Raw genomic sequence first — 27,636 nt, 5'->3', positions numbered from 1 at the left:
CTTACTGTTGTTGAAAATAATGACAGATGGCGGCCCTGTTTTCTCCACTTCATGTCCTAGCACCAAGCTGTGCTGTAATTAACTTTATTGAAGTAATTATTGGCCCTTTGATGACCGCCGGCTTTTTTATATTGTTTTGATAACATCTCATGATTTATAGCGATTTCCTCCGAGGACGTTGTGTATGTGTGCGTGTGTGTGTGTATGTGTGTGTATAGGTGTTTGTTTGTGTGTTTGTATGTGTGTGTGTGTGTGTTTGTGTGTTTGTGTGTGTAAGTGTTAGTGTGTGTGTGTGTGTGTGTGTGTGTGTGTGTGTGTGTGTGTGTGTGTGTGTGTGTGTGTGTGTGTGTGTGTGTGTGTGTGTGTGTGCGTGTGTTTTGCGAAACATTCCCGCTGTTTTCTTCACATGTGTTTGCTGCATACAACTTCAAACACAGGACCTTGTCTGTCTGCATTCTTAGAGTTACGAAGAATTCACTTAATTTAGATTGTACATTTTATATATTCATTCGTTCTTTGTCATCATAAAAAATCAACTAATCATGACAAACTCAATTGGACTTGTTATCTTAATTCCAACCGGAAATCTATACAGTGCCTTGGGCACTGACATACCGGAAAATGTAAAGTTTGCAAGTGACCTTCAGCTGCAAATATCATTTCTCAGCCAATGATGACAAAGGCACGTGACATCTATGCAAAATGCCATTCCCTCTCAGCCAATGAGACCGCCTCCCTGAGGCACGGTGAGGTAGAAGGTGGGCGCGGGCAGGCCGGTGATGGAGTCGAAGACAGCGCACTGCAGTAGGTGACAGGGGCTGGTCCTCCACGCGTAACGTACGACCTGCACGTGCTGCGACGTGCTGCGACCCACACCCGCTGCTGTCCACTGTCACGCTGGACTGGCTGTGTCCATTGATCGGTGCGGCTATGGCGTTGTTTATCATGCTACAGCTGCCGCTACAGCAGATCTGTTGAGAGTTTGGATGCAAATATTACGGACAAGTTCATTGTTGCAATTATCGTCACAAGCATCATCGTCATCGTCGTTATTATCGTTGTCGTTTGTCGTCTTCGTCATCGTCGTTGTCATCATCATCATCATCATCATCATCATCATCATCATCATCATCATCATCATCATTATAACATCAACAAATACAACTAAGAGCTTCATCAAAACAAAACAAAAACAGCAACCAGTTTTGGTATTTCCTCCAGATCTATTTCGTCTGCTTCCCGTTGCGAAATTCTTCATGTTGGTATAATATTATGGATAGTTAAGGAATGACGGAACGTGATGATAAGAGCTAGTTCTAAATATTTACAAGTAATCACCCATGTTTAAAGACTTATAACAGCCATGTTTGAGAAGCTCAAAAACGTATATCTCCTAACGCACACACACACACACACACACGCACACACACACACACACACACGCACGCACGCACACACGCACGCACGCACGAACGCACGCACGCACGAACACACACACACACACGCACGGACGCACGCACGCACGCACACACACGCACACACACACACACACACACACACACACACACACACGCCACAAAAGGTGCTTAAATCGGCTAACTCAGTTCAATATGTTCAGTGTTTTTACATTTAGTCAAGTTTTGACTAAATGTTTTAACATAGAGGGGGAATCGAGACGAGGGTCGTGGTGTATATGTGTGTGTGTGTGTGTGTGTGTGTGTGTGTGTGTGTGTGTGTGTGTGTCTGTGTGTGTGTCTGTGCGTGTGTGTGTGTAGAGCGATTCAGACTAAACTACTGGACCGATCTTTATGACATTTTACATGAGAGTTCCTGGGTTTTTTCATTTTTTCGATAAATGTCTTTTATGACGTCATATCCGGCTTTTTGTAAAAGTTGAGGCGGCACTGTCACACCTTCATTTTTCAATCAAAGTGATTGAAATTTTGGCCAAGCAATCTTCGACGAAGGCCGGACTTCGGTATTGCATTTCAGCATGGAAATTAAAAAATCAAATTAATTAATGACTTTGGTCATTAAAAATCTGAAAATTGTAATTAAATTTTTGTTTTTTTAAAACGATCCAAAATTACTTTTATTTTATTTTTCATCATGTTCTGATTCCAAAAACATATAAATATGTTATATTCGGATTAAAAACAAGCTCTGAAAATTAAAAATATAAAAATTATGATTAAAATTAAATGTCCGAAATCGTTTTAAAAACAATTTCATCTTATTCCTTGTCGGTTTCTGATTCCAAAAACATATAGATATGATATGTTTGGATTAAAAACACGCTCAGAAAGTTAAAACGAAGAGAGGTACAGTAAAGCGTGCTATGCAGCACAGCGCAACCGCTACCGCGCTGAACAGGCTCGTCACTTTCACTGCCTTTTGCACTAGCGGCGGACTACGGTCATTGTGAAAAAAAATGCAGTGCGTTTCATTCTGTGAGTTCCACAGCTTGACTAAATGTAGTAATTTCGCCTTACGCGACTTGTTATTTGTTTACTGAACAATCAATCAATCAATCAATATGAGGCTTATATCGCGCGTATTCCGTGGGTACAGTTCTAAGCGCAGGGATTTATTTTTTTATTATCTTATTTTTATTTTATGCAATTTATATCGCGCACATATTCAAGGCGCAGGGATTTATTTATGCCGTGTGAGATGGATTTTTTTTACACAATACATCACGCATTCATATCGGCCAGCACTGAGATCGCAGCCATTTCAGCACATATCCTACCTTTCACGGCCATTATTCCAAGTCACACGGGTATTTTGGTGGACATTTTTATCTATGCCTATACAATTTTGCCAGGAAAGACCCTTTTGTCAATCGTGGGATCTTTAACGTGCACACCCCAATGTAGTGTACACGAAGGGACCTCGGTTTTTCGTCTCATCCGAAAGACTAGTAGCACTTGAACCCACCACCTAGGTTAGGAAAGGGGGGAGAAAATTGCTAACGCCCTGACCCAGGGTCGAACTCGCAACCTCTCGCAACAACAAGGTATACAAATCGTACTAAAGCAAAAAGGCATGATGGATGGTCTGTTTTGATTCCGCGCCATTTTTCTATTTATTTTTTTGATATTAAAAACACTTTGGTAAATGCATGAACATAGTGACAGTATAATCTGAGAACAAGGGACCATTGTCAGGTATTCCAGAGCCTCTGGCGAGATGCTCGGGAATGCCCGAAAATGGCCCCTCGGGAAATTATTAGGCTATCCTGGACTCGAAAGTGTGTAACCTATATTTTTGTACCGATTTGTAAAGGACTTTTAACCACAGCAACTAGGTCGAAACTTGCTGACTTTACGAGAAGTTACCGAATTCTTATCGCAAAAACAAAGAGACTGATAAGACATTAAAACAGAATGACCTCGATTAAATGATTGTTCTCCAACATTTGTATCGTCGGTTCTTTCTGGTGTATGTAATATATATGTGACACGAAAAGAAGCCGGCAAAGGTACTTGAAACGGTACACGTATACTTACCAGTAATTCGGAAACGTATAAACCTACGTGACCCAAAGAGGCCTGGTTGTTGTATGAGGTGGTGGACGAACATCATTTTGAGGGAATACAGGTTTGCGGAACATCTGAAAATGACACCCGTGGTGTTCCTGGCATGTGTGAGCATAATTCTTGGGCACGGTAGGATACAGTTTCCTTAACTTAATTATTTAACGTATGTAAGGGAAAGGCTCCTAAAATGGACCACCTCCTGTTCTGAAAAACTAACGGCGCTAGAGCGCTCAAAACAATTTCATTCGCTGTATTCACCCTCTCTGGATAACTTGCACATGTCAAAACAGTTGCAGAAACACAAACCTAAAAACCGTTAGTCATTTTCTCTTTTAACATTTAGTCAAGTTTTGATTTTCACTTTTGGCAGCGTTCGCTCTAAATTTGCCGCCTAAAACGGACTCGTTTCTGTCCACAGCCAAAGCTGTTATCACACAAAAATTGCTATATATGACAGCTCAGACCTTATTTATTTTACATTTTAGCAGTGTTGACCCCAAGTTTCTACTGCAACCAAAAATAAAAGCAAAATCTCAAAGTACGTGTGTGTTGCCTAATATGGACCACTTCAACAAATCGAAGAAAATAACAGCTAAAGGCTATTTTCATTAATTCATTCAGAAGCTTGCTGAAAACAGCCTATACCTAGCCCTCGAGATTTAAAAAAACCCATATCAAATAGTCTTTTTTTGTGGTAGTTAATAATTTCACATTTTTTCACTCTGTTTTTGATAAGCTTCTTTGGTTTCCTAGTGTGCTTCAAATAATGCTCTCATCAACCCGAAACAGATAAATCCAAAGCATATTTTGATTAGTCTGACTTGCACACTAAGTTGTATCATGTTATTTTGAAGTATGGGGGACTTTTAACAGTGATTCGTGAAGGCCTCTTCACTGGTCCATATTGGGCGCCAAGGCTCCTAATATGGACTATTTGTGATTTTTTCTGTATTAACTTTTTGCTGAATGTCTATCAAAGCTAATTCATTCTAATTAGGCCTAACGGTTAACCGAAGAGAGAAGGATTACCAAACACAAAATGAAACGTCTTCGCAAGAAAACAAGCGAGTTATATCAGCATGAAACAAAAAGTGGTCAAAATGGATTCTTCATGTTTTGTGAAAAGATCTTTGGATTGGTTTTTTGTTTGTTTCAGGTTTGATCCATGCTCACTATCTTAGCTTCCCTCATGTTTTATTTAATTCTGCTGATTTCATCTCAAGTTCTTTTCTCACCTAATTTATCTTGATTTTGGGTTCTATTGAAAATCCGATATTCTGGGTAATTTCCCTCCTGTGATCTTCCATTGTTGTTAGTTTTCCTTTCGCAGCTGACAGCTTTGCATCAGAAGAAAATGCATTGGTACCGACCATTCGATTCAGATAAATGAATTGCACGTGGTGCACGGATCAGTCGATCAAGCAAGCAAACAGTCAACCTGCAAACCACCTGCATTTAATTAAAGCCATATGTACTCGATGACTATACACGCTAATTGCTTTACCAACAGCTGGAGACAGACTAAATTAAGTTCCCTGCAAAATATTGTGGTTTAGGACCCCTTAAATGTTGAGATATTTGAATTTTCATTTTGATCTGGATCGTCCTATTTATAGATTTGGCAACACATGTAACGTTGATGCAAGGGAGAGAACACCGCGGCTTTGTTGACATCCTCACTTTTTCAGAGGCTAGAACAAGCTGTAATGCATGTATTATGGTCCGCGCATGGTGACGTATCGTCATTATATGGTCTTATGGTGCGTTTGACATCGATTGTGGGCAAACTACACTTTGTAAACACGGGAGTGCGTTAGTATGCCTTTAACAACAAGTGTGAACATTCTTCAAGTTCCGATCCAGAGGGGAAATAAGTCAGAAGTCAGAATGGTTTAGTTGCTTAGGCAATATGCCCATTGCAAGATGGGCTGGATTTGGGGAAGGGTAATCGAACACTCAAATATCAAAACCGAAGCCGAAAGTGCATGTATACAAAGTGAAATGAATGAGAGTGTCCATTCAAACTGACATTACAACATGTCAGACGTGTCACGCTCTGAACGAAGCTAAAAGCGTCCGTTCAATGCCCATCGACTTTCGCAATACACATGATTAATTAGGTTCGATCGCGAAACGTTTTTAACCAAGTTAGAACCGGATCAAATCAATAAGTATCTTCTCTCTTGCTTGAACCTGGTGTAGATGGTACTGCGGTATGTTCCACGTTTCCACTGGTCTCCACGAGGCGCATGTATCCTAGTTTCTCTTGAATCATGATTCTGGAACTATGCTTGATGAACCAGAATGTTACTCCTGCTCCGCTGTTTGCACTCTGTAGGTTGGACACGAGCACAAGATCGTCAGAGAGAGAGAGAGAGAGAGAGAGAGAGAGAGAGAGAGAGAGAGAGAGAGAGAGAGAGAGAGAGAGAGAGAGAGAGAGAGAGACGGACAGAAAGACAGACAGACACAGACAGGACGATATAGAGACATGCAAACACGTCAGTAAATCCCTGTGCGTACATTCCTGTACCTGTGATCTAGTTAATTATTCTTCCAGTCCATGGTGCCCTCAAGCTGGCCAGCTACTACAGTGACCACATGGTTCTACAGCGAGGACCGCAGCAAGCCGTCCTGTGGGGCTTTGCAAATACAGAGGGCGACACCGTCACCGCTCGGGCCATGGGTCAGGGGTCAGCGGTCACGAGCAAAGTTCAGAACGGGAAGTGGAAGCTGATGCTGCCCGCCATTACAAATCCGGGTCCTTTCACCATAGACGTCAAGTCCCATGACGGTCACGTGACGCTGCATGATGTTTTGTTCGGCGATGTGTGGCTGTGTTCTGGGCAGAGCAACATGGAGTTTGAGATGAAGAAGGTATTATTTTAATTTGTTTGTACACTTTTGGTCTGGAAAGTTATTTCTATAATATCCCCGTGTAGGTTCCCCGACTCACTGAGAAGATCTCGGATGTTTGCTTTTCTTCAGTATATGACATCACTTCTACGGGGCGCATTCTGGATTATGCCATTAATTCACTCTTTGCAATGAGTAAGAGCGTGACTATCTTTGTCTTTGTTAGTGCTTTATGAATGTCAACACGTCCTTCTTTAGTTAGGTCTACTCGTGAAAGTGTAAGGGGTTATTCGGACGAGTAGGCGCGTTTTCGCTCGAATGGTGAGTTTGGTGCCTGCGCGTACATGCATTTGTGCGTGCATTTTGTGTGTAGGTTTTTTTTGCGTGCTTTTTTTTCATGCATCTCGTACAAACTTGATGACATCGGCAGTTTTCATATTTGAGAATCAATCAGTATTCATTCCAGCAATTCATGCCTTACAAGCAGCACGTGAACTAAGGTAGTCCGCCATTTCAGAAACTGCGGAGTAAACCCCCCTTTGATTTATTTCTCAGAGTCAACTTTGTGTGCAGACTCTCCTCGGTGTCCGAACACCCCCGTGTGTACACGCAAGCACAAGACCAAGTGCGCACGAAAAAGATCCTGTAATCCATGTCAGAGTTCGGTGGGTTATAGAAACACGAAAATACCCAGCATGCTTCCTCCGATAGCGGCGTATGGCTGCCTAAATGGCGGGGTAAAAACGGTCATACCCGTAAAAGCCGTGGGAGTTTCAGCCCATGAACGAACAAACAAACAAACAAACAAACAAACAACCCCCCTTTAGGAACCCCCGGTATAAGACCTCCGCCCTTGTAAGACCATTGTTTCGCTCATTTTGTGTTCTTAGCCTCTGCAAATGTTGCTCCATTTTCAGGCTTCTTATCTTTTAAAGTCTTATTACCCCCCCCCCCTCCCCCGCCCCCCCCCCCTTCCCCCCCGCGCCTCTCCTCCTCGCCCCCCCTCCCCCTTCAGATTTGTGGAGGTCTAAAAAGGGAGAGGGTATAACGGGGGTCCACTCTACTACTTTTTCTTTGCGAACCTGCATGGGTGGTCAGATGAGAAGCTAAGACAAGACAATGTTGTAACTTTTTATTTATCATCAGCGATGAATGGAACCCTTGTCTACGATGATTTTGTAAAATCTCAGGTGACAAATACTAGCACGTGATCACCGCCAGAACAGAGACTCGGACACGGTTGTCTTTCAGGATGGTTTACAACTTTCTTTCAGGTGATGAATACAAGCAAGGAGACTTAGTCATGGTTGTCTTTTCGGGATGGTTAGTAATTTACTTTCAGGTGATGAATACCAGCACATAGACTCAGGCGCGGTTGTCTTACGTTATGGTTTACTGCCTTCTTTCAGGTGATGAATGCCAGCACGGAGATTCAGAAAGGGTTGACGTTCCAGACGATTCGCTACATGAAAACTCAGTGGGCACAATCTAATACAACCGTCGAGGATCTTCAGGTTGGACAGCAATGGACAGTACCCACTGAAGGTCAGTCTGAAATCGGGTTTGGCACTTAACCGAGGGGAGAAGAATGAGGAAGAGAAGGAGGAAGAAGAGGAGGTGGAAAAAACAGTGAAATAAGGAGAATGGGAAGACGGTGGAAGAGAAGGGGGAAAAGAGGAAGAGAAGAAAGGGGAAATATACTATTCAAAACAATTCAAGGGTCATCCCTGAATGTTGTTTATACAAATCAGCACTGACGCAAAATAAGATCAATCATTAGCAAGTGTGTAATGAAAGTTTGAAATAGACCTTTGATTAGTCAGCAATGAACGTGGACACTGGAGCACAATACAAACGCCTTATTTATGACATTTCATGCAGATTTTTTTTTTTTTTAATGTTGTCCTTACACCTGTTCCTTGTTCCGGTGCGCTCTCACGCCGCCCCGTCCCTGCACTCACTGCTCCATCCACATCTGAATTTCGTTCCGCTGCCAGACTTGTCGATTTTACAGATTTCGATCCTCACTGAATAAAATACGAGAACATTGAACACATGACGCATGTGAGACCTGTGGCTTCTGTGAAAAGCTGTACAGTCATGATTTTGCTTGTTGTGTTCTTTTATAAACGTATATAATATAACGAAAGTTGGGTTTAAAGAAACCGGCGTCAGTGCTACGTCTAAACGTCATACACAGCGAACCGGTGTTGACATGAGTCAGCAAGCAACGGTGTTTCCATTAGAAAAGTATTGATAATTTGCTCAATCATTTAAAAAAAAAAAACATAGACGGTCTATGTGTCATTCGAACACATCCAAACAAGACGACGAATCCAACCGTATGAGGACCAAGTTCATCATCAAAGTCAGTACTATACTAAGTTGCCCTTTTACTGCAGATCAAAACAGCCGCAGTCATTAGTGTGACAGATAAGGCAAAAAAAAAAAAATTGTCTGTTTAGGGTAACCCGACCGACCCTATCGATTTGGCGCCGACCCAAAAACTTTTTTTTGATTTCAAAAAAAAAAAAAGAAAAAAAAAAGGTAAAAATGCTAAAAAAAAGACATTTGGCGTTTCTTTCTCTCCCTTTCTCTCTGTTTTATTTATACGTTAGTTTTGAAACATGTATTCATCAAATATAAGAAGTGAATGTTCAGCCAACATAGCATTTACACACACAAAAAAAAAAAAAAAAAAAAAAAATACCTCCCTACCGACCCTACTTTTTTTGGTCATGTTACCCTAAACAGACAATTTTTTTTTTGGCCTAAGCTGGTTACAACTAGGTTATAGGTGGCTGACTCACATTATACACGTCATGGCGAACAGGCTCTTCAGAAGAAAATAATCTTTGGGCGGCGCATGTGTCATGATCAACAGCCAATATTCACTTGACAAGCCATCCATGAGCTAGCCAAACAGGCAAACATCTCTTTGAAATTCAGTTCTGCCTCACTATGACACGGCATGTACGCGATGAACGAGTCAGTGAATGAAAAGAAATTAGCCATTGCTGTGTATACGCTGGAGAACAATTACTGTACGGGCTGTGTGCTAAGCACTGCTAGGCAAGTTACTGTGCTCAGCACTGCTAGGCAAGTTACTGGTGCTCAGCACTGCTAGGCAAGTTACTGTGCTCAGCACTGCTAGGCAAGTTACTGGAGCTCAGCACTGCTAGGCAAGTTACTGGTGCTCAGCACTACTAGGCAAGTTACTGGTGCTCAGCACTGCTAGGCAAGTTACTGGTGCTCAGCACTGCTAGGCAAGTTACTGGTGCTCAGCACTGCTAGGCAAGTTACTGGTGCTCAGCACTGCTAGGCAAGTTACTGGTGCTCAGCACTGCTAGGCAAGTTACTGGTGCTCAGCACTGCTAGGCAAGTTACTGGTGCTCAGCACTGCTAGGCAAGTTACTGGAGCTCAGCACTGCTAGGCAAGTTACTGGTGCTCAGCACTACTAGGCAAGTTACTGGTGCTCAGCACTGCTAGGCAAGTTACTGGTGCTCAGCACTGCTAGGCAAGTTACTGGTGCCCAGAGGGAAGCCACTACAACAGGAGACTCTCCAAGTCTTCGAAAAAAACAATCCCCCAAGTACGAGAGGCATTATTGACTATCTTGAGTAGGCCCTAGATTGTCTCCTGATTTGTTTTTTTAGAAGGGCGTACCCTCCTTCACAGGAAGTAATGCGATGGCATCTTCTCTTTTTGGAAGTTTTTACCTACGCAAAGTCCGCACAACTTATGAAAGTAAAATGTAACAAAAACTCGAAGTCGAACTCCAAATACTTTGTCTCTGGTGCACGATTTTTGTATTACACTCTTGCAGCCACACTGAAAGAATTCTCAGCGGTATGTTACCTGTACGCGGAGTACCTGCAGTCTCACCTGAACTACCCGATAGGACTGATAGGCTCTTACTGGGGTGGCACACCCATCGAAGCCTGGTCGCCTCCTGAAGCCACCCGCGTCTGCCCCGTCGTCACACACAGCTATGTGTTTGTAGCGTTTTTGTCTTCTCAAACGCCTGCAGTGAGAGAAAACTTCCTAATAGAGATCGTCACATGTCTGGAACATTTTTTTTTAGGTATCCCTGGCGAGAGGATCCCGACGAAAAGAGCACATTCCCGAGTATAAACATTTGTGTGTGTGTGTGTGTGTGTGTGTGTGTGTGTGTGTGTGTGTGTGTGTGTGTGTGTGTGTTGCTGTGCTGCTGTGCTGCTGTCTGTCTTACCGTCTGTCCACATTTTCAGAGATTGCTGCCCTCATGACCCTCACGTTCTGTGGAACGCCAAGATTTATGCACTTCGTGCCATGACCATGTATGGAGTCCTTTGGTATCAGGGTACACAAACTCATACTTTTTGTGATCATAAGTTTACAGTTATAACTGCGGGCATGTTTAAAAAAAAATGCATTTCTTGAAATAAAACTGCATCGAATCTGTATTGTGTCTTAGGAATAAAACCGAGTCGCAAAGCAAACCAACCATCGGCGAAGGGGACTTTCATAAAAACATTTCACTTTGCTGAAACATTTTGAAAGCGACGCGATCCACACCGCGGGAGGTTAATACACTTGTGCATTGTTAAACAAAAAGTGTGCTCCAATGAAACATACGTATATTCATATATTCTCACATTGCCGGACCAGGTGATAGCAACTCGGATCACGCGAGAATTTTTCACAACTGCTGGCACAGGTGAAAGAAAAGCGGACAACGCGGCAGGTTTAAAGGTACTGAACTTGTCGAATCCATGTGCACGGACCGGAACCCCTGGGGCTTTTAGTCATACCTCAGGCAGCTATCCGTTAGAAGAACTACCAAGTTTCATTGACTTGCACCCAAAGAGTCAAGAACTGCATTTTTTTACGAATTAATTTCGTACTCGGACCCGGCTGGTCTTGACCTATTTTTGGATCTAAATTTAGATCAGGTAGATCACCACATCATGCACAATTAAAAGACAGTCACTAGCAAACAATGTCAGGCGTCATCATGAGTTTGTGTAAAACAAAATGGAGGCCGGAATCACTCAGTTGAATCGAACTCCGACCAAACACCACGTAATAACTAGGTTAATTTATGCACTCGCGTGAACAAGAAACTGTCGAGCTTCACAGATGTCGTCGTTGTGTAGTTTTGGGTTTGTTTTACTACCATAGGAGGATTTTTGAACTGTAAATGCACTCAGTTGCAACAAAAACGCAAAACAAAGGCTGCACTGTGCCTTTAAAAAAAATAAAAAATTTAAAAATAAAAAATAAAAATAAAAATAAGAATGAAAGTCGCTTGTTCCGAATAACTCTCAATTAATCTCTAACACATGTCTATGCATTTAGAGCGCTTACTTCCCTTTGTTTATCAGATCTCTAAACAGCGCTCTGCCTCATTTTGTTGTATGATAAGGAAAAAAAAAAAGAGTCTGTTTACGGTATCCCGACCGACCCTATTTTTTCGCGCGATCCTAGCCTCTTTTTTTATGGCATTTGGGGAAAGAAAAAAAAATTTAAAATTTAAATTTAAAAAAAAAAGTCTGTTTTTTGGCAAAATAACTTAAAAATATATTTTGAGGGAAAAAACAAATTTAAAAAAAATAAATCCCGACCTACCGACCCTATTTTTTTGTGTGCCTATGTTACCTTAAACAGACTTTCTTTTTTTTTTTTAAATTTCCTTACTTTCATAGACTTTTTTCCTTGTGCTGGATCAGGGGAGAGCAACGCGGACCACACGGCGGAGTATGACTGCCAGCAGAAAGCCATGATCAGGGAGTGGAGAGCTCAGTTCAACAGGGAATCCATGGGACAGACACGAGCTGACTTCCCCTTTGGTTACGTTCAGGTGAGTACCATCCTTGTGTCTGTCTTTTTTTGTCTGTCTTTGGAAATAATTAGCTGTTCCATTCAGTCAATGTGTGACTGATTTAACTGTGTGTGTGTGTGTGTGTGTGTGTGTGTGTGTGTGTGTGTGTGTGTGTGTGTAAGTGAGTTTGTGGGTGCATATTGTGTGTGTATGCGTGCGTGTGTGCGTGCGTGCGTGCGTGCGCGCGCGCGTGCGTGCGTGCGTGCGTGCGTCTGTCTGTCTGTCGGTATACATGTATGTGCGTATGCATGTGGAGTAAGTGTCCTCAATCCACTGAACGGACTTGCATGACATTTGATATAGAAATGTTCATGGGTATTTGCAAGTGATGTTTTCTTAAGTTTTAAGCTCTATTCAGTGACGCCTAAACAATCGAAGAGGTACTGTGGTGACCGCAGTTTTTAAGCTATCTCTTCGAAACTTCATCCAGCAGTCTTTTGCTCGGTCAAGACTGTGTGATAAATATTCACAAAGGTTATTAAAACATTCGAGAATGAAACTGTCATTCGATGTTATGACTAATGTTGCTCTTTCTTCTAATAGTACCCAAGATAACACATTTTTTTAAAAAGTGGCGTGAACGTATTTCTTCAACATTTTCACAAATCTCAAAACAAATATACCGTATATATAGATATTTTCGTTGTGTTGATTAAAAATGTGCTTATGATGAGGATATCCGTGAAATTGAAACCGCGCTTTCACTTTCCTTGGGTTGTACTTGCATGACCAATCTTTTTATCCCTCCCTATCCCAAACATGTTGCAACCGATCATTTTACAGCTGGGAGCCATTGATGACAAGGGCTACGTGGGAGGCTTCCCGGCACTGCGCTGGTCCCAGACAGCCAACCACGGCTACAGCCCCAACAGCGACCAGCACAACGTCTTCATGGCCGTGGCCATGGATCTCCCCGATTTCCAGTCTCCCTACATCGCGTAGGTTTACATAGTGATCTGGATTTCAATTTTCGATATCGGTACTTTTTTTTTTGCTGCGTGTCTAAACAGGGAAAGGAGTCTTCAATTTTCAGTAGTCATTTTAATACCTTGAAAAACTATGCCTGAAATATTCTCAGAATTTAAAAAAAAAAAGAAAAGATTATTATGATTTTTTTACCCAGGATCCATCCTCGCTACAAGCAGGAGGTAGCCCAGCGGTTAGTGAAGAGCGCACTGAACGTGGCGTACGGCCACAAGGGGGTCAAATTCCAGGGGCCTTTCCCTACTAAGATCTTAACCTCTGGGAACACCCTGACCATTGAGTTCGACGCCGGTTCTGCTCATCTGGACATTCGCAACACTCATGGTATTGAGGTGTGTATATGTGCGATGTGTGTAAATGTGTGTGGGTGTGTGTGTGTGTGTGTGTGTGTGTGTGTGTGTGTGTGTGTGTGTCTGTGTGTGTGTGCGTGTGTGTGTGTGTTTGTGTGTGTGTGTGTGTGTGTGTGTGTGTGTGTGTGTTAGGATGATACGTTTTTAAGCTTCTCAGACATAGCTATTACAAGTCTTGATGATATCCTGTCGTAAACACACCAAAACAAATTAAAGAGAGGACACCTGCGTTTTTAACCAATGACATGGGTTATTTCGAACTTTTCAAAAATGAAAGCTGCCTTCAGCAATAGTTCGATACGTTTAACATCTGGTTTGTACCGTTCCTGGGATTCGGCTCCAGCTTTACAGCAAATGTGAACATCAAGAAGTAGCTCTTGATTGTACTTGATGATGATGATGATGATGATGATGATGATAATGATGTTGATGATGATGATCGTAATATCTGTTTCTAAACTCTTAACAGATCTGCTGTAGCGGCAGCTGTAACATGATAAACAACGCCATAGCCGCGCCGATTACAGCACACAGCCAGTCCAGCGTGACAGTGGACAGCAGCGGGTGTGGGTCGCAGCACATGCAGGTCGTGCGTTACGCGTGGAGGACCAGCCCCTGTCACCTGCTGCAGTGCGCTGTCTACGATTCCGTCACCGGCCTCCCCGCGCCCACCTTCTACCTCACCGTGCCTCAGGGAGGCGGTCTCATTGGCTGAGAGGGGTGGCATTTTGCATGGATGTCAGGTGCCTTTGTCATCATTGGCTGAGAAATGATATTTGCATGTGAAGGTCACATGTATACTATAAATCTTCCGGCATGTCAGAGCCCAAGGCACAGTATACATTTACTGTTGGAATTCAGAAGTCCAACGGAATTTGTTATGATTTGTTGATTTTTTATAATGACAAAGAATATTTGCAATTTACGATCGAAATCAAGTGAATTCTTCGAGTTTGCAGCGTATGGCTGTTACATCGTAACTCTAAGAATGCAGTCAGACAAGGTCCTGTGTTTAAAGTTGTATGCAGCAAACACATGTGAAGAAAACAGCAGGAATGTTTCGCAAAACACACACACACACACACGCACAAACACACGAACAAACACACACACACAATCTCACGTACAAACACACACCCACACCCACACCCACACACACACACACAGATACACACATTCACATACACACACACACACACACACACACACACACAAACGCCCTCAAATGAAGTCATTATAAATCATGAGATTTTATCAAAACAATAATTATAAAAGCCGTCGGTCATCAATAAAGTTGATTACAACACAGCTTGGTGCTAGGACAAGAACGGGAGGAAACAGGACCGCCATCTGTTTTCATCTAAATAAAAATCCTCTTCTCCATTGCAAGCAGCTTGGGTGAATTCAATTTTGCTCGCAGGTTTTTAAGTTAGCAGTAGCCTATTACACGTTTCTGTTTAAACACTCCCTGTCTTGGAAAGAGTGGAGCTCACGCAACAGTGTGTGTGCGTGTTGGGTGGGGGGTGTGTGTGTGTGTGTGTGAGGACAACCGAAGAAAGTTAACAATTGAAGAGATATCAAGTAGAACGCATCGATGCGATCTCACAGCGATTGAAATCTTTATCAGTATCTGCTATTTGTACTAAAATGACTGTATTTAACACGTAACGAGGGCCTGACTATGCATGACATGAACACACGCGCAACACCTGGGAAGCATTTATGGATAAATGGCCGTCTACAAGCGTTGACAAAATTTGACATGAAGAGACACGAATTCCTCTTTGACAAAAGAGCAGATTGTCCCCCTTGAAATACATCGCTCTGATTGGTTGGGATCCCGCTGCATTGAGCTGCATTGACACTGCAAGCGTCAAAAATAGGAATGATTGTAGTCTTCGGCAGCACAGCGGCGTCAACGATTTTTTAAATTTTTTTTGCACAGCTCGCTACACGTTGCGTGACAAAACAACAGGCCAAGTACTCGTCATGCAGCATGCAGCGCCACTGACTCTGCGCAGGTGAGTCCTTGAAGAGCCTTAGATGCCACAGCCTCGGCTGTCTAAGGTCCTATGCGTGTCTGATGGCACATTCTGTGTCTGAAACGCTTGTGTCTGGAAGTGGGAAGACGCTGATTTTTAAGGGTGATGTGTGTGTGTGTGTGTGTGTGGTGTGTGTGTGTGTGTGTGTGAGGTGTGTGTGTGTGTGTGTGGTGTGTGTGTGTGTGTATATGTGTGTGTGGTGTGTGTGTGGTGTGTGTGTGTGTGTGGTGTGTGTATGTGTGTGTGTGTGTGTTAGCGTGCGTGCGTGCGTGCGTGCGTGTCTGCGGACGAGCGTGCGTTTTTGCGTGCAAGGCAACTGCGAATCTCATAAGTGTGTTCCATAAGTTTACTCGAAGCAAAAAGATTCTGCAGCATTAAGCATTGTCAGAAGCATACACGTACACTTGGAAATTATTGAGAAGAAAAGGCAAATGACATAAGACTCAGACTCTTCGTTACAAAACTTACAATCGTACATCGTCTAACGTTTTGCGTGTACAGTCATATTCCTGCCTCGTGTCAGTATAAAATATATAGATAGACATAACCAGATAAGCCATCACCCATTGGGATTTCGACTATCATTTCACTGTCTTTTCAATTGAGACTGACTGTCGCCGAACCCCCCCCCCCCCCCCACCCACCCACCGACTCCCCCACCCCATACCAAAATTTGAAAGGATTTGTGTGTCTCTAATACGGACCACCTTTAACACATAGAGGAAAGGAACAGATAAAGACTGGTTTCAGTCATGCATTTAGCAGCTTGTAGAAAATAACTTACAATTAGCCATGAAACTTTCAAAACAGTCTTCTGTACGCGAAAGTTGATAATTTAATTCATTTTCTCTCTGTGTTTAATACAAGTTATTTTGGAGTACAGTAGGCTTTTTACAATGGTTCGCCAATACCTCTTTACAGGTCTATACTAAGCGCCCAGGAGCCCAATGCATGGCCCCTTCATAGGAGCCTAATTTGATGACGTCACGGCAATAAAGTCGGTGGACTCCATAATGTTTCTTATTTCCAATGCATAGACCGCGCATAGAGCCTTATGTCGGCCATAAAGTTATAGCAGGCCCCTCCTTCCAATAAGAATTATGGAACCCGCTATTGGAGCGTTTAAAATGGCGGCTGCTTTCATGCCGATTCAGGATGAGAAGAAATTTGAGAAGCAACCGGATCTTTCTTGACCGCCTACATCCACTGAATCGTTACGACGACGTGGAACTGTACAGAAAATTCCGCTTTCGTCGGCAGGACATTCATGCAATCACGGATGAACTGTACGAGCAACTCGGAACTGCCGAATCGAAAGGGTGCATTGCCGCCGGTTCTGCGGGTTATCTTGACTTTGGGCCAGTTTTTACGCGTGCGGATCTTTTCAAGATGTGTGTGGCGAACTGATCGCGGTACATAATAATAATGATAATAATAATAATAATAATACGGAAATTTATAACATCAAACACAGCATGCAGAACAAGCAAGAGAGTGACTTATACCTTTATGGCGAGGGTACATAGTTTCCAAACCACGAAAGCCAAGTTTTTTCAGGAGACGGGCTTTCCAAACTGTCTGCGGCAAATGGTGTAAAACTGACCCGCCGCGAAGCATCACAAAGCTTGACGCATGCGCAGAGACACAGGATGACGGGGAATCCCTTCCACTATCTACGTGTTAAAAATAGAGCCGCTCTTAGCTATAGCAGGCACTATTTCACCTCATGCATGCGGACCGCTGAGTTCTATAGTGCGTTTCATAGCTAAGCGCTCCACAGCGCTATGAAATCCTAAAAGTATGGAAGGGCTATGCATTGGGCTCCAGGCCCCTAATATTGACAAGTTGTGATTTTTTCTGAATGTTAATCAAAGCTAATTTGCTCTAATTAGGCCTGACGATTTACTAGAGAGAGAACAACTACCAAGCACAAAATGAAACTTCTTCGCAAGAAAAACTAATTATAAGTATGAAGCAAAAAGGGGTCATATTAAGCGACCTTCCGCTGTACGCGTACAACACGGGGGGGGGGGGGGGGGGTATCAGCGTGTTAGCATGTCCAATCTACTGGCAGTTTCTCTGGTAGAAGCTCCATCGCGGGTCCGTCTCGCCCCAGTCCCCCGGTTTCTCCCTGGCCGTGACGTGCTGCACGTTGCATTTAATGTAGCCGGTGTCACTCCACGGCACTGTTGGAGGGTGACGCCGTTCAACTGTCTGATGTTGTGGCCGTAGATCGCGCTCGACACGTAGTTGAGGTAGGTGTTGTCCAGGCTGCTGCAGGCTAGAGAACAGATATCATGCAGTGCAGAGTGGTTGAAAGTCGTTGTCGTTCATGTTGTTTTTATCAGAATTATGACACACAACAGGCAAGGGTCATCGTCCTCGGCGTTGTAGTCATGAGTTTTTTCCCGTCCCAATTGCCATCTTCCTTGTCGTCGTTCCGATCATCATCATCATCATCATCATCATCATCATCGTCGTCGTCGTCGTCGTCGTCGATGTCGTCGTCGTCATCATCATCATCGTCATCGTCATCGTCGTCGTCATGAATCTAAACCTTAAATATACATCCATCCATTCAATTCAAAACTTACTTTCGATGCAAGCCTTGCTACTGACGGAGTCAGAGTAGTAGCCTTGAGTGCACATGCACTGGTTGACGAAACAACGAGTGTCAGCCACGGTGTCCGTGCACTGCGAGTCCGAGCTTCATTCAGCGAGGAGCCAGTTTGCCTGTGCAGTGGTCTCGGCGAGCGCGGTGATCTCGGGTGTGGTCTCGATAACAGCTGCTGCGTTCAAAGTGAAACTGGTAATTTATCAGTGGTGATGTTTATTCCACAATCCACAAAAATAAATCGGGTGTTATTTTAACGAAAGTAAACGGATGTAAAAGAAAATAATAAAAACCGACTTTTTAAAGAAAAAACGACAACTCTTTTTTCAGTGACGACCCAGTGGATTGCTATTACACTTTCAGGATATTATGTCCACATGAAAAAAGCACTCATGTCTCCATGTCTTCCATGTGTTCCTCTTCTTCTCCCTGTTTTTCTTTTTTCTTTTTTTCCAATTGTTTTACCACTTTCTGTACTACTACCCCCCCCCCCCCCCACCCCCACCCCCACCCCATATTTTTTGTGTGTCTTGCTCTTCCGTTTGCATAACTATTCTCAACTTAGTAGTAATTTGATTTTGTCCGCCATCGTGTTCACTTCTTTGACGTTTCCCTATGAATTCGCTAATATTAGCTTTGTGCTTGAGTACGGATCCTCAATGTCAAATAAATATTGTATATTATGTCACGATAATACCAACAAGGAACTTAGTCGATAAATATCGACAGGGGGCCGACAAATGGTTTAAATGGGAAATGTGTGTATATGGGTGTGGGTTTGAAACAAACAAACAAACCAACCCATGTGAACCCCGGGCCGCAGGCCTTCGATGTAGTGATTGAAAAAAAAGGATGTTCTCAAATGGTTCAATTCTCATTTGGTCTGATTCTCAAATGGTACCGGTATACTCCCCCCCCCCCTGGCCGCAGGCCTAGGAGTAAAATTTTATAGACACTGACCTTCTTCCCAGGGGTCATTGACCCAGTTTTAGCTATGAGAGGTGGTTCGCCCAGAGGCTGTAGAGTATACTGGGGCGGTCTCTTTGATGTCTTGAGAGGAAACTTGGCCAGGGTAGTACATGCACCAGAACTGGTGGACACCAAGGACAAACATGAAATCGAAGCAGTTTGCTTTCAGAGGGAACGGTCGTCAGCAACTCAAACTTCTCTGTTTTCTTTTTTTTTTAAATCTGACTTTCTTTGTGGCCCCCTGACTCCGCCCCCCTCCCTCTGTAAGGACCCCCCTCCACAAGGACCGATTTTTGTCAACATTTTAAAGGTCGCTAGAGAGGGGTTCCACTGTATGACCTAACCGCTACTGGCAGACGGCCTCAATCTTCACGCGCAAAGACGAGATTAATAGGTGCTCGGTTTTGGTATTTTGAATTACATTACATTAAACCTTTGTTGGGTTTCATGGTCATGGCAACAGCCATAATAATATTACATGATGTATAATATCATATTTCAGCATATGTGAATTACATGTCATCATACTAAACTGTCATACATTTTTATTCCTACATTATTCTGATTGATCACAACCAAACCTACTATCATTGGACACATCCAAATGCAAGCGCCTGTTCTTGACAATTTAGATCAGTGCAATTTCCTGGGTCGGGCTTTGCCACAGACACTCACGGTTTGGCCTGTAGGTAAAATGTACAATGTATTTTCTGATTTGTGCACAAAAGCTTTTTTTCTTTTTTCTTTTTTTTAACATAACAATGTTTAATGTCACTGTATGTTTAAAAGACCATGGTCATATTTGTAAAAAAAATGTTAAATTAGAAAATAAATAACATTTTGGTTCATGATTTTTCCTACACCTGTGCTAAAAATAAGAAATAAAAATGTCGGGTATATAAGTCACTCAAATACAGCTAGGTATGAATGGCTCGGTTTGAGTTTGTTGCAGTTGACCCTGCACAAAGCGACATATCATGTTTTTGTTGAACAATTTTGACGTCACCCCTCCCATAGGGTGACGTATTTCACAACTTCCTGTGTTACACAAACTCTGTGATGACCAATTTTGACGTCACCCCTCCCATAGGGTGACGGATTTCACAACTTTCTACAGATGAACAATTTTGACGTCACCCCTCCCATAGGGTGACGGATGTCACAACTTCCTGTGTACACAAACTGATGACGTATTTCACAACAAAATGGCGCTGCCCATGGTCAACCTCGAAACTATCCGTATAGAATGGGGGCGTCCTCGCCCCCATAATGAATACAGGATTTGTTTAAACCAAAGCACTCTGAGTAAAACGTCTTAGCTTTTCGAGCATTTTAACAGACGTTTTACAGCTTTGTGTGATGATTAAAAAAAAACTGTCACACGTTTATGGACTTCAATAAACGACTGTGCATGCACACATAAAATGATTGCTTCAGACTCAGTTAATTTTTCGTTTTCTCATTCTATGTCTGTCTGTCTGTCTGTCTGTCTGTCTGTCTGTCTGTCTGTCTGTCTGTCTGTCTCTCTCTCTCTCTCTCTTTCTCTCTCTCTCTCTCTCTCTCTGTTCTTGCGACTATCTCCACCATTAGGAGGGAACTTATACTCACCTTCTATCTCACGAAAGTGGTACACACCAGTCCCTGCAATATTTTCACCAGGAGATATTGCCGTGAAATACCCTGAATGCCCACGACAAGCACTGAGGGTAGTAGGAGTCGCCTTCCGATGTGTAAAAGTCGTGCAGGTTTCTGTCTTAAGGCACAGTTTTGCGCACGCCACAGTGGACACGACAGCTTGGCTGAACAACAAGTTGTCGGTGAAAATAAGCCCGGAGAGGGACGGGATACGATCAGCTTTGTTTTGTGTGACGCCCTGACCTTGAACGAAGACGACAAACGTCAAGACGAATAAAACTGGAAGCATCCCGCAGAAAGTACGATGACGCATCTTGACGAATGTCAAGACATTTGTAGGTATTGTCTTTCGCTGTGAAATTTGATAGCTTATTGAAAAAGCCTCAAAGCAATGGATTTTTCAAACAATTTTGTTATGTGATTCTACTGTACTTTGACTGTAACATTTGAAAGCTTAAAAAAAGTCTAAAAGTAATAAATATATACAATTTACGAGATGTTTAATGTACTCCTTTTGTCTGAAAATTGTCAAAAGCTTATTGATAAAAACTTAAAGTCGGTGAACTGATAAAGCTGTTTCACAGTTTTCGATGTGATTCTGGTGTGATCTTTTTTGTCTGGGAAAAGTGAAAGGTGATTGTTAAAAGCCTCAAAGTACCGTTAAAATGCCTCTCAGAAAAGGTGAAAGTACGAGGCAGTTTTGGAGCCGCTAATGTCACCCTGAGAGGAACGTGGCAAAATATATACATATGCAATGCCACTAAGGCTACTCCGCCCCCCCCCCCCCCCCTACCCCCTACTCTTCTGACAGTCGTACCTACAGAACTGCACTTTGGTCTGCTTGTTAGTCGTCATGGTGACATTTTAATAACAATGACGTGTGGGAATAAGGAAGCAGCAACAACAAAAAACAGTTGATGGGACGTTTAATTATTGTAAAATCAAACATTTAATCGAACTTCTATCTATCGAACAATATCAGAAGCCGTGGGAAAACTTGGGAAGAATAAGTACCCAAGAATCGTCAAATAGTGTTGCGTGTGTGTGTGTGTGTGTGTGTGTGTGTATGTGTGTGTGTATGTGTGTGTGTATATATATATGTGTGTGTGTGTGTATGTGTGTGTGTGGGTGTATGTGTGTGTGTGTGTGTGTGTACGTGCGTGCGTACGTGCGTGCATTTGCTAACAGTGTGTAACAGTGTGTGTGAGTGTCTGTGTGTGCAAGTGAACGAAACAGCCACACGAGAGTGTGGAACACTTTCTCGCACAGCGTTCATGAAACCGTGAACAGTGTGATAGTGCTGTTTTATGCAAAATACCGAGAAGCATCACACAGAATCAAAATGAGTATTTTTATTATCATTCAAAATAAAATTATTTTACACAGGGGAACATTTTTTACCTTAGTTAAGCAAAAATGATTAAAAACACTGTAAATTGCAACGCACGGTGAAAAATTTAAAGCATACATACACACACACACACACACACACACACACACACACACACGGCATACACACACGTATGCACGCATGCACACACAGCATAGGCACACGCACAGATCCAAACACAGACAGAGAGAGCGAAGCAAGCCCTCAATACAGTACGTTACTTCTTCCTGGGCCAGGAGATGTCAGCATGACTCCACAACCTTGATTGTGACCCGCTTATGTCAGTGCGTCTACAGTTTAAAGTCCGCGTTACATCGCCTCAAACAAATCGATTTCATGAAGCTGCTTTTGCCCTTGGGCTTTATCATTTACCACCTTTTTTCCCAAGCAATTTGCCCACTGAAAGTGGTGCCAATCAATTTGTTTTTCAATTTCTTGTTTCAGACGTGCGCTGTGGCGGGGTGGTAAGACGTCGGCCTCTTAATCGGAGGGTCGAGGGTTCGAATCCCGGCCGCGGCCGCCTGGTGGGTTAAAGTATGGTGATTTTTCCGATATCCCAGGTCAACTTATGTGCAGACCTGCTAGTGGCTTATCCCCCTTCGTGTGTAGGGGAGACCGGGGCTAGTCCGCCTACTTTTATGCTTTTGGTAGCATAACTGGCGAGTTTGATGAACTAGAAGACTGATTTTTTATTTTACATCAAGACAAATGTGTAGCTGATATCAACGTGCAGACCGTTTTGATGTGCGCATGAACATTTGTTGTACATACTGCTTTAAGTAGACCTACCCTAACGTAGGCGAACTTGCCCCAAGTCGGGGTAAGTCCGCCTACAGGGTGGGACAAGTCCGCCGCTCTCATCCCATAGTATGTACAAGACTAGTAGTGGGCAAGCTTTAGTGGGAAAGCTTTTTTAATTCCCTTCAATATTCAGCTTCAAAAATGCAAATGACAAAATACGAAAGAATGTAACACAAAATTACGTTATGGGAGACCGGGGCTAGTCGCCTACTTTTATGGTTTTGGTAGCATAACTGGCGAGGAGACCGGGGCTAGTCCGCCTACTTTTATGCTTTTGGTAGCATATCTGGCGAGTTTGATGAACTAGAAGACTGATTTTTAATTTTACATCAAGACAAATGTGTAGCTGATATGTGACCCTCTACCACGGAATGATTCGCATGTCACCTTTGCATGTGTGATAGGGTGGAGTGGAAGGGGGGAAATAGGCCAGGAAGCATAAATGAGACGCCAAGACAGAGGTTGCGATAACGTGACTTTTACTTAACGTATCACCAGAAAGCAAACACCAGAAAGTAGACACCAGAAAGCAGTGTCTGATGACACATGAAAAGAAAAGAAAACATAATATAAGTACATGGCATAACAAGTAAAACGCACCATTCATACCAATGCATCCTAACCATACATACATTCCACAATAAACCTATGAATGTATGACTGTATCATTTGTCAAAATAATCATGACAAATATAGACAAGTAACAATACAGCCAAAATCCTGCAGACACAGCATTCTCTGAAAGAGAATCCACAGTGAGTTAAACAACTCCACAACAGCTAATGTCAAGGGAAGTAACCAACATCTTCCCTTAGGCCTAAGCCTTGCATAGGAAAATGCTCTACATAAATTAACCAACTGCATGAACCGCAACTGCAAAATAATTGTTATTATTAAGTATGTTTTGCATCTATGCGACTGCACAAAATGTTAAGTTGTTTCAGTCGCAAAGTTCTTCTGTAGGCAAGCGTCTTTAAAGTGCAACATGAGAATTAATAGTCAAAATTGTGCAGCCTGTAGACAATATCTTCCTATTGTCTGAAATCTTAACTCAGAAGATCTCTATCATTCTCATGCCTGAATTCATCAAACTCATGATACGAGTTCATTACCCAAAATATATGTGTCAACCATAATTCCCGTTCATCAATTGTAGGGGTTTCTGCGCCTAAATCGTAAATAGGTAGCTTTACGGGCCAATGGCACTGAGGGCTTAACTTTGGGCTTTTAACCGACTACTACTCAGACTTTACTGATCTCCAGAAATAATATGTGATAAAATGGGGAAAAATGGCAACGATACACATGGGTTACGATACACGCGCGAGTTTTATGTGCTAGACATTATTTAGCCCAGTGGAATGCTAGTACAAAATGTGTATATGTGTTTTCCCCAAAAGGGAAAAAGGGACACACCGAACAGAGGAACAACATGGGAAGGGGGGCGCTCTGTCATTACACGGGGGACGCCGGTCAAAATGTACAAGTATATGCAAACATCATAGCATCAACTGAAACATAAGAATAGAGCATAAGGAAAGAATACAGCATAAGGAATGAATAAAGCATTTAGTTACTTACAGATTCTCCTCAGTGAGCACACGTAAAAGGAACACAAAACTGCTGCTGACGCTAGTCGCGAAACACAAGAGGACGAATTCACAAGTCGCGATAAATTTGGGCAGAGGTTCGACACTTTCACGACAACAACATATGAGCAGCACCCAGCTCACTCGATGATCGGTCTCACTAAACGCGTCTCCCCTCTAGCCTAAATGCTCAGTCTTTTAAAGGCTGGTCAACTCCGATTCCCAATAGCCAATAGGAAAGATACCCGGTGTCAGACAACGGGGGGGCGTTCTACTTAAGATTGCCTGCCAAATGAAAGGGATCGTTAAAGAGGCAGAAATCGTTACAGGGGTGTCACACACCGGAAATATTACAAGTAGTTACACTAGCTGAAGGGGAAAGAGGGGCCTGTCTGCCGTGCACACCGGAAATATTACGCACACCGGATAAGGCTCATTAGATTACAACCAGTTACAAAGAAGGGGGGAGGGGTAAGAGACTAAAACCTCCAAGCCACCCTGTCAAAAGAAATGACACCCACTTGACAAAACGCCGAGTCCAACGATTACCCAGACAGTCTGTCGGCACATTACATAACGACCACCTAAATCTGGGATAAGAGGTTAGAAAGGAATCCGGTCAAGAGTCTACCCTACGATAGTAAACACACAATAATCCTTGCGGGAGACACAACTTGGGTCAGGGGAAGATAATAGACAGGGGAGGCAACTGGGTCGGGCAGGAGATAATTACACAAAAAAGACTAGGTACGCCACTTGGCTACACATGATTTTCATATTTTTACATTTTTCTAAAGAGTTTTTTATGCTCTATCCAGTGGTGAAAACCGTTTTAGAAAAGAGCAAAAACTTGTTGAGTTATAAGCCTGTGACTAAGGTGACCCTCACACCGTTACCAGACACCCCCTGGACTTATATTAAGCCTAGCGCAGAACCGCGCGAGGTGACATGCGACTCATTCCGTGGTGGAGGGTCACATATCAATGTGCAGACAGTTTTTGTGTTCGCATGAACATTTGTTGTACATACTGCTCACGGCGGACATGCCCCATGACAAATAGGCGGACTTGCCCCCGCACGGGCAGGCAACTCGAGTGCCAGATAGCGAGCACAACATGGGAAGGAAGAAGCAAAACTTTCGTCAGAACTCGACCTTAATTAACACTTTTTCACTCGACACCAAGACTAAGTATTTGTTCTCAGAGGTAATGCATCAAAACCTAAGTCAACTCCAATGCATTCATGTCACAAAAATGAAGAAAAACACTTTTTGTGATCTGTACTCACGATATATACAATGACGAAAGAAAGATTGTGTGTGAGTGTGTGCGCGCGCGTGTGTGTGTGTGTGTGTGCATGTGTGTGCGTGCGTGTGTGGGTGTGTGTGACCATGTTTGAATTTATTCGGATTTAGTTCTCTTTCCTTGTTTGTATTATGATTGTGTAAGTGTAAAGCGCTCTGGGCTCGTCACCACGAGGTTTACGCGCTATATAAGTAATCGTTATTATTATTATTATTATATATGGGCGCGCAACTTTGAACTTCTGCAGGATATGGCGGGAAGAACGGACACCACTCTCACATGGTGTGAATGACTAAAAGGTGGCAAACGTAAGAATAAACAGACAAAGACGGATGTGCCCCGGGGGCGGACTAGCCCCGGTCTCCCCTACTTGCTATGAGAGGACACCATTGGAACCAATCAACAGTGGTCCTATATCGCAGGTGTCCGCTCACGACAGGTGTATGTTTGTGGAGTTGTATAGACAAAGGTACTATCAATGCCACTAATGGCTGCACCTCTCCTACCCCCTCCCCCCCTCCCCCCACCCCTCCCCCCCTCACCCCCCCACCCCCCCCCCCCCCCCCCGTCCTACCACCACACTACATTGGGGTGTGCACGTTAAAGATCCCACGATTGACAAAAGGGTCTTTCCTGGCAAAATTGTGTAGGCATAGATAAAAATGTCCACCAAAATACCCGTGTGACTTGGAATAATAGGCCGTGAAAAGTAGGATATGCGCCGAAATGGCTGCGATCTGCTGGCCGATGTGAATGCGTGATGTATTGTGTAAAACAATTCCATCTCACACGGCATAAATAAATCCCTGCGCCTTGAATATGTGCGCGATATAAATTGCATTAAACAAATTTAAAAAAAATAAAGTCCCTGCGCTTAGAACTGTACCCACTGAATACGCGCGATATAAGCCTCGTATTGATTGATTGATTGACTCTTCTGGCAGTTCTACCTTCTCAACTACACTTTAGTCTGCTTGTTTGTCGCCGTGGTGACATTTCAATAACAGTGACGCACGGGAATCAAAAATAAGAAGAATTAGTTGATGGGAGGTAAAATCGTTGACAAAGTAAAACATTTATTCGAACTTCTATATATCGAACAACATCAGAGGCCGTGGGAAAACGTGGGAAAAAGAAGCACCCAAGCATCGACAAATACTGTTGCTTACAGTAATACTTAGATAAAACACACACAAAATATGATATGTTGATTTGTTTGATGTATGATGTGTGTGTGTGTGTGTGTGTGTGTGTGTGTGTGTGTGTGTGTGTGTGTGTGTGTGTGTGTGTTTGTGTGTGTGTGTGTGTGTGTGTGTGTGCGCGTGTGTGTGTGTGTGTGTGTGTGTGTGTGTGTGTGTGTGTGTGTAAAGCCGAGCGGTTATAGCTTCAAATAAACTTTAACTTTCTGCGTTTGTGCCTCTGATGTTGTGGCGCGATTGTGTGTGAAAGACATATGTCAGTTGTCCTATCTAATCGTGGGAGGTGTCCTAGGTCTGATTGTAGGCACATCGCAGGTACCACTGTTATGCCAATACATTATGTTGATAAATAGATTTTTGAAACAGAACACTGTTTCTTGAAAATAATGATGCATACAGACAAAAGCTGTTACTTTGAAAACCATACAAGAATGTATATTCTGCTACGAAATAGCTTTCTGTCTTTTCTTTAAAACCTTTCCGGGCGCTGGTAAAATGGG

At 43.0% G+C, this 27,636-nt stretch overlaps 1 protein-coding gene across 1 annotated transcript; it reads left to right on the top strand.

The window, feature by feature from the left end:
- The first annotated feature begins 5,815 nt into the window (after positions 1–5,815).
- LOC138961192 (sialate O-acetylesterase-like) lies at positions 5,816–14,596 on the top strand. The gene is made up of 9 exons (XM_070332792.1): positions 5,816–5,876; positions 6,100–6,416; positions 7,805–7,940; positions 10,223–10,391; positions 10,647–10,738; positions 12,108–12,238; positions 13,043–13,197; positions 13,383–13,575; positions 14,063–14,596. The coding sequence occupies exons 1-9, from the start codon at positions 5,816–5,818 to the stop codon at positions 14,306–14,308; spliced, it is 1,500 nt and encodes a 499-aa protein (XP_070188893.1). The 3' UTR covers positions 14,309–14,596.
- Positions 14,597–27,636: the final 13,040 nt, after the last annotated feature.

This window comes from Littorina saxatilis, linkage group LG3, assembly GCF_037325665.1.
Source record: "Littorina saxatilis isolate snail1 linkage group LG3, US_GU_Lsax_2.0, whole genome shotgun sequence".
NCBI classification, from domain to species: domain Eukaryota; kingdom Metazoa; phylum Mollusca; class Gastropoda; order Littorinimorpha; family Littorinidae; genus Littorina; species Littorina saxatilis.
Note: the sequence above shows the minus strand (reverse complement) of the source record. Positions and strands in the feature narration are given on the sequence as shown.

Bases quoted from the DNA above. Each gene is read 5' to 3' on its own strand.
- LOC138961192 (XM_070332792.1), top strand. From the start codon at position 5,816: ATGATTCTGGAACTATGCTTGATGAACCAGAATGTTACTCCTGCTCCG. The intron at 10,392-10,646 runs GTTTGTAGCGTT...CCACATTTTCAG, and splicing joins GTCGTCACACACAGCTATGT to AGATTGCTGCCCTCATGACC. The intron at 13,576-14,062 runs GTGTGTATATGT...AACTCTTAACAG, and splicing joins GCAACACTCATGGTATTGAG to ATCTGCTGTAGCGGCAGCTG.